The 12,193-nt window shown below is 54.7% G+C and overlaps 1 protein-coding gene across 1 annotated transcript in view; it reads right to left on the bottom strand.

Annotated features, from left to right (window-relative positions):
* Positions 1-3,659: 3,659 nt before the first annotated feature.
* Positions 3,660-12,193, bottom strand: part of LOC116957015 (sodium-dependent noradrenaline transporter-like) — a 122,351-nt gene continuing 113,817 nt past the window's right edge. The window contains exons 13-15 of the mRNA XM_076055101.1: positions 8,033-8,858; positions 6,870-7,000; positions 3,660-4,073 (exon numbers count right to left, since the gene is read on the bottom strand). Of these exons, the coding sequence (XP_075911216.1) occupies positions 3,660-4,073; positions 6,870-7,000; positions 8,033-8,858 (1,371 nt within the window). The remainder of the gene's footprint in view (positions 4,074-6,869; positions 7,001-8,032; positions 8,859-12,193) is intronic.

Raw genomic sequence — 12,193 nt, 5'->3', positions numbered from 1 at the left:
ATGACGTCACATCAAAATGCGCAACTTTAAATAAAATATAGAATTGTTAAAACACAACAGTCCTACAACATCAGAGTGCAGCGCCACATTAAATGCGCACTACAATGACAATAGTTTAAAGAGATTTGAAGCATGTTTTATTTTTCAAAATGTAAATATGGTTTTGGGGGGTGGGGGAGGCAGAGCTTTGTGACGTCATATTTGAGGGGGGGGTCTGACTTTTTGTGACGCCGTGTGACGAGGAGGGGGGTCAAAAATTCGTCCAAAATCGCGTGACGTCATTTATGTACGGCCCCTTTAAAAGCGTCTGAGCGACGTGACGTCACTATGGCCGACGTATGTGACGTTACGTGACGTCACGTGCGTCGGGCATAGTGACGTCACGTCGTAATTGTACCTGGGGGAGGGGCTTAATGGCCGTGCCGGGAGACACTGAGGGTCTGGGTTCAATCCCTGGGTCTGGGTGTCTCTCTCTCAGTGGGGTTCACTAAGCCAGAGACACGGAGAGTCTGGGTTCAATCCCTGGGTCTGGGTGTCTCTCTCAGTGGGGTTCACTAAGCCAGAGACACTGAGGGTCTGGGTTCAATCCCTGGGTCTGGGTGTCTCTCTCTCTGTGGGGTTCACTAAGCCAGAGACACTGAGAGTCTGGGTTCAATCCCTGGATCTGGGTGTCTCTCTCTCAGTGGGGTTCACTAAGCCAGAGACACAGAGTCTGGGTTCAATCCCTGGGTCTGGGTGTCTCTCTCTGTGGGGTTCACTAAGCCAGAGACACTGAGGGTCTGGGTTCACTCCCTGGGTTTGGGTGTCTCTCTCTCTCTCAGGGGGTTCATATTGACCGTGTCGGAGACATTGAGAACTGGGTTCCATCCCTGAGACCCGGTCTCAAGACACTCTTGAATACGATATCCCATTCGTGGCCCGACATCGTGACTCAAACCGGCACAGCATGTCAGTTTATTAACCATTCGTGATCTTCCCTGTCCCGACATCGTGACTCAAATCGGCACAGCGTGTCAGTTTTAAAGACCGCAGACGGCTCACAGCCGAGCTTAAAAGTCCGGGTGGTCTAGAGACCAATCGACGGCTTGCAGCCCGAGGGCTTTTCTTCGTTTAAACATCATTGCACACAAACAAAAAAACTTCACTCCATAAATACAGCCAAACAACAACAACCACCAAAACAAAGAGGGACAGAACATCCGCAAACAATAAGTACATTTTTCATTATGGCGTCAATGCGAAACGGAGCACGTAGCTCCCCTAGTTCACAATGACCATCACTTTCCCCCACGCAACATGGCCACCATTACGTCCCCTCATGCAACATGGCCGCCATCACGTCCCCTCATGCAACATGGCCACCATCACTTCCCCTCATGCAACATGGCCACCATCATGCAACATGGTCACCATCACTTCCCCTCATTCAACATCGCCACCATCACTTCCCCTCATTCAACATCGCCACCATCACTTCCCCTCATGCAACATGGCCACCATCACTTCCCTCATGCACATGGCCACCATCACTTCCCCTCATGCAACATGGGCCACCATCACTTCCCCTCATGCAACCATGGCCACCATCACTTCCCCTCATGCAACATGGCCACCATCACTTCCCCTCATGCAGCATGGCGACCATCACTTCTCCTCATGCAACATGGCCAAAATCACTTCCCTCATGCAACATGGCCACCATCACTTCCCCTTATTCAACATGGCCGCCATCACGTCCCCTCATGCAACATGGCCGCCATCACGTCCCCTCACGCAACATGGCCAACATCACGTCCCCTCATGCAACATGGCCAACATCACGTCCCCTCATGCAACATGGCCACCATCACTTCCCCTCATGCAACATGGCCAACATCACGTCCCCTCATGCAACATGGCCACCATCATATCCCCTCGCGCAACATGGCCACCATCACTTCCCCTCATGCAACATGGCCACCATCACTTCCCCTCATGCAACATGGCCACCATCACTTCCCCTCATGCAACATGGCCACCATCACTTCCCCTCATGCAACATGGCCACCATCACGTCCCCTCAGGCCGCCATCACGTCTCCTCATGCAACATGGCCGCCATCACGTTCCCTCATGCAACATGGCCGCCATCACTTCCCCCTCATGCAACATTGGCCGGACTTAATTCCTTTGTGCGCTTTTAGCGACTCCGTGTGTGGAAGCTCTCACTTGCAATGCTCAGCAACGTTGACGACATTGAGCTCTTGAAGTATCATCAATCAATCGATGATGCCAACACTGCATCATAATCATCAATCAATCGATGATGATGGCAACGCTGATACCATCACCATCAATCGATTATGATGATGGCAGTGTTGGGTTACACAACGTTACTGATCAAATTGTTGCTCGCAATAAACTCGCGTGTTTGTGATCTCCCGGAAACGCGCAACGTCTCAACGAAGTCTTCATGTCTCATCAACGTCTTCACAAATCATCAACGTCTCATCAACGTCTCATCAACGTCTTCACAAATCATCACGTCTCATCAACGTCTTCACAAATCATCAACGTCTCATCAACGTCTCATCAACGTCTTCACAAATCATCAACGTCTCATCAACGTCTCATCAACGTCTTCACAATCATCAACGTCTCATCAACGTCTTCACAAATCATCAACGTCTCATCAACGTCTTAACAAATCATCAACGTCTCATCAACGTCTTCACAAATCATCAACGTCTCATCAACGTCTCATCAACGTCTCATCAACGTCTCAACGTCTCATCAACGTCTCAACGTCTCATCAACGTCTCAACGTCTCATCAACGTCTCATCAACGTCTTCACAAATCATCAACATCTTCACAATCATCAACGTCTCAACAACGTCTCATCAACGTCTCATCAACGTCTCATCAACGTCTTAACGTCGTCTTAACAACGTGCACCACCACCACCACCACAATCACGAACCCCCTCCACGTCTCCTAATTTCCTGCAGCGGTGTCACTTGTCCTGGTACCGGCGGTGTCGCTTGGCCTGGTACCAGCGGTGTCACTTGTCCTGGTGGGAGCCATGTCGCTTGGCCTGGTACCAGCGGTGTCGCTTGGCCTGGTACCAGCGGTGTCACTTGTCCTGGTGGGAGCCATGTCGCTTGGCCTGGTACCAGCGGTGTCGCTTGTCCTGGTACCAGCGGTGCCGCTTGGCCCGGTACCAGCGGTGTCACTTGGCCTGGTACCACGGTGCCGCTTGGCCTGGTACCAGCGGTGTCACTTGGCCTGGTACCAGCGGTGTCACTTGTCCTGGTGGGAGCGGTGTCGCTTGTCCTGGTACCGGCGGTGCCGCTTGGCCTGGTACCGGCGGTGCCGCTGGCCTGGTACCAGCGGTGACGCTTGGCCTCGTACCAGCAGTGTCGCTTGTCCTGGTACCAGCGGTGGTGCTGCTGGTACCAGCGGTGTCGCTTGGCCTGGTACCAGCGGTGCCGCTTGGCCTGGTACCAGCGGTGTCGCTTGTCCTGGTACCAGCGGTGTCGCTTGGCCTGGTACCAGCGGTGTCGCTTGGCCTGGTACCAGCGGTGTCGCTTGGCCTGGTACCAGCGGTGCTGCTTGGCCTGGTACCAGCGGTGTCGCTTGGCCTGGTACCAGCGGTGTCGCTTGGCCTGGTACCAGCGGTGTCACTTGGCCTGGTACCAGCGGTGCTGCTTGGCCTGGTACCAGCGGTGTCGCTTGGCCTGGTACCAGCGGTGACGCTTGTCCTGGTACCGGCAGTGCCGCTTGGCCTGGTACCAGCGGTGTCGCTTGGCCTGGTACCGGCGGTGTCGCTTGGCCTGGTAGCGGCAGCGGCGGTGTTGCCGGCGACGGCGGCCCAAGGCGGCCGATTTGGCCGCCGGCGCCAGCGGCCGCCTCGGGCCGCCAGGCCGCCGCCGGTGCCGCCGGTGCCGCCGCGAGGCCGCCAGAAGAGGTCGCAGAAGCGACGGGCGGAAGCCGCGGTTGACCCCGAAGTAGACGATGCAGTTGGTGAAGCTGTTGACCAGCGGCAGCCACACGGCCAAGAAGTCCAACCAGGGGGTACCGAGAGTCCAGTGGCCCTGGGGGGTGGGGGGGGGAGAGACACACAGAGACTCATCACTACACAGAGACACAGACTCACACAGAGACACATAGATACTCACACAGCAGAGACCCATAGACTCACCACACAGAGACCCAGAGAGACTCATCACTACACAGAGACACAGACTCACACAGAGACCCATAGACTCATCACACAGAGACCCATAGACTCATCACACAGAGACACATAGACTACTCACACAGAGACACATAGACTACTCACACAGAGACACATAGACTACTCAACAGAGACCCATAGACTCATCACACAGAGACACATAGACTACTCACACAGAGACACATAGACTACTCACACAGAGACCCATAGACTCATCACTACACAGAGACACACATAGACTCATCACTACACAGAGACACACATATACTCATCACTACACAGAGACACAGACTCACACAGAGACACATAGACTCACCACACAGCAGAGACCCATAGACTCACCACACAGAGACCCATAGACTCATCACACAGAGACACATAGACTACTCACACAGAGACACATAGACTCATCACTACACAGAGACACAGACTCACACAGAGACCCATAGACTACTCACACAGCAGAGACCCATAGACTCATCACACAGAGACACATAGACTACTCACACAGAGACTCATCACTACACAGAGACAGACTCACACAGCAGAGACACAGACTCATCACTAAACAGAGACACAGAGATTCAGACTCACACAGAGACACATAGACGACTCACACAGAGACACATAGACTCACCACACAGCAGAGACCCATAGACTCATCACTACACAGAGACACATAGACTACTCACACAGGAACACATAGACTACTCACACAGAGACACATAGACTCACACAGAGACACATAGACTCACACAGCAGAGACCCATAGACTCACACACAGAGACCCATAGACTCATCACTACACAGAGACCCATAGACTCACACAGAGACACATAGACTCACACAGAGACACATAGACTACTCACACAGGGACACACAGACTACTCATCAGACATAGACCCATAGACTACTCATCAGACATAGACCCATAGACTCATCACTACACAGAGACACATAGACTACTCATCACACAGAGACACATAGACTACTCACACAGAGACCCACTGACTCACACAGAGACCCACTGACTCACTCACACAGAGACCCATAGACTCACCACACAGACCCATAGACTCACCACACAGAGACCCACAGACTCATCACACAGAGGACCCACAGACTCATCACACAGAGACCCACAGACTCACCACACAGAGACCCACTGACTCACACAGAGACCCACTGACTCACACAGAGACCCATAGACTCACCACACAGAGACCCACAGACTCATCACGCAGAGACCCACTGACTCACACAGAGACCCATAGACTCACCACACATACCCATAGACTCACCACACAGAGACCCACAGACTCACACAGAGACCCACAGACTCATCACACAGAGACCCACAGACTCATCACACAGAGACCCACAGACTCATCACACAGAGACCCACTGACTCACACAGAGACCCATAGACTCACACAGAGACCCATAGACTCACTCACCACACAGAGACCCACTGACTCACACAGAGACTCACTGACTCACACAGAGACCCACTGGTCCACACCAGAGAGACGGCTTCCTTGAGAGCCTCGTCTCAAGCGGTGTCAGAGGACAACGTCACGTGACAGACAGCACAGAGGCAATGTCACGTGGCAATGTCACGTGGCAGACAGCACAGAGGCAACGTCACGTGGCAGACAGCACAGAGGGCAACGTCACGTGGCAATGTCATGTGGCAGACAGCACAGAGGCAATGTCACGTGGCAATGTCACGTGGCAGACAGCACAGAGGCAATGTCACGTGGCAGACAGCACAGAGGCAACGTCACGTGGCAATGTCACGTGGCAGAACAGCACAGAGGCAATGTCACGTGGCAGACAGCACAGAGGCAATGTCACGTGGCAATGTCACGTGGCAAGACAGCACAGGCAATGTCACTGACCGGGCATTGAGAGCTCGGGGTGAGCAGCTCCATCGTGGGACCTCTCTAGCCACTCAGCCACCCACTCAGCCACCCACTCAGCCACCCACTCAGCCACCCACTCAGCCACCCACTCAGCCACCCACTCAGCCACCCACTCAGCCACCCACTCAGCACCCACTCAGCCACCCACTCAGCCACCCACTCAGCCACCCACTCAGCCACCCACTCAGCCACCCACTCAGCCACCCACTCAGCCTCTTAGCCACTCAGCCACCCACTCAGCCTCTTAGCCACTCAGCCTCCCACCCAGCCACCCACCCACTCAGCCACCCACTCACTCAGCCACCCACTCACTCAGCCACCCACTCACTCAGCCACCCACTCACTCAGCCACCCACTCACTCAGCCACCCACTCACTCAGCCACCCACTCACTCAGCCACTCAGCCATCCAGCCACCCAGCCACCCAGCCAGCCACCCACCCAGCCACCCACTCAGCCACCCACTCAGCCACCCACTCAGCCACCCACTCAGCCACCCACTCAGCCACCCAGCCACCCACCCAGCCACCCACCCAGCCACCCAGCCACCCACTCAGCCACCCACCCAGCCACCCACTCAGCCACCCACCCAGCCACCCACTCAGCCACCCACTCAGCCACCCACTCAGCCACCCACTCAGCCACCCACTCAGCCACCCACCCAGCCACCCACCCAGCCACTCACTCAGCCACCCACTCACTCACTCAGCCACCCACTCAGCCACCCACGCGGGGTCTCTCCGTGCGTGCGAGCTCACCCGTGTAGATGATGACGAAGACCGTGGGACTCCACAGGATGTAGAACATCACCACCACGGGCAGCAACACGCCGGTCGCAGATTCCTTCTGGAGCCGGCGGACTTTGGTGCCACGGACGACGTCAACGAAGCCTCCACCAACTCCTCCTCCAACTCCTCCACCTCCTCCACCTCCTCCACCTCCTCCAACTCCTCCACCTCCTCCCAACTCCTCCACCTCCTCCAACTCCTCCACCTCCTCCAACTCCTCCACCTCCTCCAACTCCTCCACCTCCTCCAACTCCTCCACCTCCTCCACCTCCTCCACCTCCTCCAACTCCTCCACCTCCACCAACTCCTCCTCCAACTCCTCCACCTCCTCCAACTCCTCCAACTCCTCCAACTCCTCCTCCTCCTCCTCCTCCCCACCTCCTCCACCTCCTCCACCTCCTCCACCTCCTCCACCTCCTCCAACTCCTCCAACTCCTCCAACTCCTCACTCCTCCAACTCCTCCACCTCCTCCAACTCCTCCACCTCCTCCAACTCCTCCACCTCCTCCAACTCCTCCACCTCCTCCAACTCCTCCACCTCCTCCAACTCCTCCACCTCCTCCAACTCCTCCACCTCCTCCACCTCCTCCACCTCCTCCACCTCCTCCAACTCCACCAACTCCTCCTCAACACCAACTCCTCCTCCACCAACTCCTCCTCCACCAACTCCTCCTCCACCAACTCCTCCTCCACCAACTCCTCCTCCACCAACTCCTCCTCCACCAACTCCTCCTCCACCAACTCCTCCTCCACCAACTCCTCTACCTCCACCTCCTCCAACTCCTCCAACTCCTCCTCCTCCAACTCCTCCTCCTCCAACTCCTCCTCCACCACCTCCTCCACCTCCTCCTCCACCTCCTCCACCTCCTCCTCCAACTTTTCCTCCTCCTCCACCTCCTCCTCCAACTTTTCCTCCTCCTCCACCTCCTCCTCCACCTCCTCCTCCACCTCCAACTCCTCCTCCTCCTCCACCAACTCCTCCACCTCCTCCACCACCTCCTCCACCACCTCCTCCACCTCTTCCTCCACCACCTCCACCACCACCTCCACCACCTCCTCCACCTCCTCCATCACCACCACCTCCATCATCACCACCTCCCCCACCGCCACCGCCGCCATCACCGCCGGCTACGGCGGCCGTCGAGATCGATGCGGCGGCGGCGGCGGCGGCCCCGGTAGCGGTCCCGGCGGCGGTGGCGGTGGTGACAGCGGCGGCCCCGGCCCCGTCGTCGTCGTCGACGGCCCCGGCGGTCCCGAATCTCCGCGCGTCCCTCCGCGCTCGCCTGGCGTGCCCGCGAGCCACGCGCCACAGCCGGAAGTTGGCGAGCGACAGCGCGGCGGAGCAGGGGAAGAAGCAGGCGGCGGTGAGCAGGGCGCTGTAGGCGGCGTCGCCGGCGTAGCGGTAGGCGCAGCTGAGGGAGGCCCGCGAGAAGGAGACGTCCACGAGGCCGCCCGGCAGCGGCCACATGAGCAGCGGCGGCAGCAGCCAGCAGGCCGCCACGGCCGCGGCGCGAGCCCGGCGCGCGGTGGCGCACCGGGCGTACCGGTAGGGCGCGAGCACGGCCAGGTAGCGCTCCACGCTCACCAGCGTCAGCGAGTACATGGACGCCTCGAAGAACACGGCGTTGAAGAAGGCGGCCCACTCGCACAGCCTCGTGCCGCCGGTGACGCCGGTGACGCCGGTGACGCCGCCGCCGGCTATCGCGGCCATTCCCGCGGGCAGGTTCAGGGGCAGCGCCAGGCCCACACCGAGGTCGGCGAGCGACAGGGAGATCATGATGAGGCGCGTGTTGCGGCTCCAGCCCGGAACGTTGGTCCTCAGGACGGCGACGACGGCGGCGTTGCTCGCCACGACCATGGCGCCCACGGCCACGATGAGGCAGAACTTGAGGCGAGTGTCCGGGTCGAGCAGCGTCAGGGAGGGCGGTCCCTCGTGGTCGTGGTGGTGGTTGTTGTGGTTGTTGTGGTTGTGGTGGTTGTTGTTGTGGTTGTTGTGGTTGTGGTTGTGGGCGGTGAGGTCACGATGGAAAGCGGAGGAGATGTTTGGGAGTGGCGGTGGAGGTGATGCTGACATTGTTGAGCGCTGTGATTTGGTTGGTGGTGGTGGTGGTGAGAGATGTGGTGGTGGTGGTGGTGGTGCCGGTGAGAGATGTGGTGGTGGTGGTGGTGCCGGTGAGAGATGTGGTGGTGGTGATGAGATGTGGTGGTGCCAGTGAGAGATGTGGTGGTGGTGGTGGTGAGAGATGTGGTGGTGGTGGTGGGGGAGAGATGTGGTGGTGGTGGTGGTGAGAGATGTGGTGGTGAGTGATGTGGTGGTGGTGGTGGTGATGAGATGTGGTGGTGGTGGTGAGAGATGTGGTGGTGGTGGTGGTGGTGAGAGATGTGGTGGTGGTGGTGCTGGTGAGAGATGTGGTGGTGGTGCTGGTGAGAGATGTGGTGGTGGTGAGAGATGTGGTGGTGGTGGTAGTGCTGATGAGATGTGGTGGTGGTGGTGGTGGTGGTGAGAGATGTGGTGGTGGTGGTGGTGAGAGATGTGGTGGTGGTGGTGGTGAGAGATGTGGTGGTGGTGGTGCTGGTGAGAGATGTGGTGGTGGTGGTGAGAGATGTGGTGGTGGTGGTGCTGGTGAGAGATGTGGTGGTGGTGAGAGATGTGGTGGTGGTGGTAGTGCTGATGAGATGTGGTGGTGGTGGTGAGAGATGTGGTGGTGGTGGTGGTGAGAGATGTGGTGGTGGTGGTGGTGAGAGATGTGGTGGTGGTGCTGGTGAGAGATGTGGTGGTGGTGGTGAGAGATGTGGTGGTGGTGGTGGTGCTGGTGAGAGATGTGGTGGTGGTGAGAGATGTGGTGGTGGTGGTAGTGCTGATGAGATGTGGTGGTGGTGGTGGTGGTGAGAGATGTGGTGGTGGTGGTGGTGAGAGATGTGGTGGTGGTGGTGGTGAGAGATGTGGTGGTTGGTGGTGATGAGATGTGGGTGGTGATGAGATGTGGTGGTGGTGGTGAGAGATGTGGTGGTGGTGGTGAGAGATGTGGTGGTGGTGGTGATGAGAGATGTGGTGGTGGTGGTGATGATTGTGATGATGATGATGATGCTGCTGGTGATGACGCTGCTGCTGATGAAGATAGTTGTGGTGATGATGCTGCTGCTGATGATGATGCTGATATATGTGGTGGTGTTGCTAATTATGGTGGTGGTGATGCTGATGATGGTTGTGATGATTATGGTGATGCTGCTGATGATGCTGATGATAGATGTGGTGGTTTTGCTAATTATGATGGTGCTGATGATGGTTGTGATGATGCTGCTGATGATGATGATGATATTGTGGACACTACGACTTTACAAGTGGTGATGCTGCTGATGATGATGCTGCTGCTGCTGCTGATAGTTGTGTTGTTGCTAATAATGGTGGTGCTGATGATGATGCTGTTGCTAATTATGATACTGATGATGCTACTGATGATGATAGTTGTGGTGGTGGTATTAATTATGATACTGATGATGATGATGCTGATAGGTGTGATGGTGGTGATGCAGTTGATGATGCTGATACTGATACTGTTGCTGATGCTGATGATGTTGATGATGATGATAGGTGTGATGGTGGTGATGCAGTTGATGATGCTGATACTGATGCTGTTGCTGATGATGATGCTGATGATGATAGGTGTGATGGTGGTGATGCAGTTGATGATACTGATACTGATGCTGTTGCTGATGATGATGACGCTGCTGATGCTGATGATAGGTGTGATGGTGGTGATGCAGTTGATGATGCTGATACTGATGCTGCTGATGCTGATGATAGGTGTGATGGTGGTGATGCAATTGATGATACTGATGCTGTTGCTGATGATGATGCGGATGATGCTGCTGCTGATGATGATACCATTTACAACGACTGCTGCCGATGATGATTCTGCAGATGATGATCACTGTCGCTATATTTGTGTTTATACAAAGATACTACTACTACTGCTGCTGATACTACTACTGATACTACTGATTTTAATACTACTACTGATACTACTGCTGATACTACTACTGCTGATACTACTACTGCTGCTGATACTACTACTACTGATACTACTGCTGCTGATACTACTACTGATACTACTGATACTACTGCTGCTGATACTACTGATACTACTGATTGTAATACTACTACTGCTGATACTACTCCTGCTGTTACTACTACTGATACTACTGATTCTAATACTACCACTGCTGCTGCTGATGATACTACTACTGCTGCTGATGATACTACTACTGCTACTGCTGATACTACTGCTGCTGCTGATACTACTACTGCTGATACTACTACTGCTGATACTACTACTGCTGCTGATACTACTACTGCTGATGATACTACTGCTGCTGATGATGATACTACTGCTGCTGCTGATGATACTACTACTGCTGCTGATGATACTACTACTGCTGCTGATGATACTACTACTGCTGCTGATGATACTACTACTGCTGCTGATGATACTACTACTGCTGCTGATGATACTACTACTGCTGCTGATACTACTGCTGCTGCTGATACTACTACTGCTGATACTACTACTGCTGATACTACTACTGCTGCTGATACTACTACTGCTGATGATACTACTGCTGCTGATGATGATACTACTGCTGCTGCTGATGATACTACTACTGCTGCTGATGATACTACTACTGCTGCTGATACTACTACTGATACTACTGCTGCTGATACTACTGATTCTAATACTACAACTGCTGATAGTTCTACTGCTGCTGATACTACTACTGCTGCTGATACTACTACTGCTGCTGATACTACTACTGATACTACTACTGCTGCTGATACTACTACTACGGATACTACTGCTGCTGATACTACTACTACTGCTGCTGATACTACTACTGCTGCTGATACTACTACTGCTGCTGATACTACTACTGCTGCTGATACTAATACTGCTGCTGATACTACTACTGATACTACTACTGCTGCTGATACTACTACGGATACTACTACTGCTGCTGATACTACTACTGCTGCTGATACTACTGCTGCTGCTGATACTACTGCTGCTGATACTACTGCTGCTGATACTACTACTGCTGATACTACTACTGCTGATACTACTACTGCTGCTGATACTACTGCTGATACTACTACTGCTGCTGATACTACTGCTGCTGATACTACTACTGCTGACACTACTACTGTTGATACTACTACTGCTGCTGATACTACTACTGCTGCTGATAATACCACTGATACTACTTCTG

This window comes from Petromyzon marinus, chromosome 69, assembly GCF_048934315.1.
Source record: "Petromyzon marinus isolate PM22_M1 ecotype Great Lakes invasive population chromosome 69, UKy_Petmar_22M1.pri1.0, whole genome shotgun sequence".
NCBI classification, from domain to species: Eukaryota; Metazoa; Chordata; class Hyperoartia; order Petromyzontiformes; family Petromyzontidae; genus Petromyzon; species Petromyzon marinus.
Note: the sequence above shows the minus strand (reverse complement) of the source record. Positions and strands in the feature narration are given on the sequence as shown.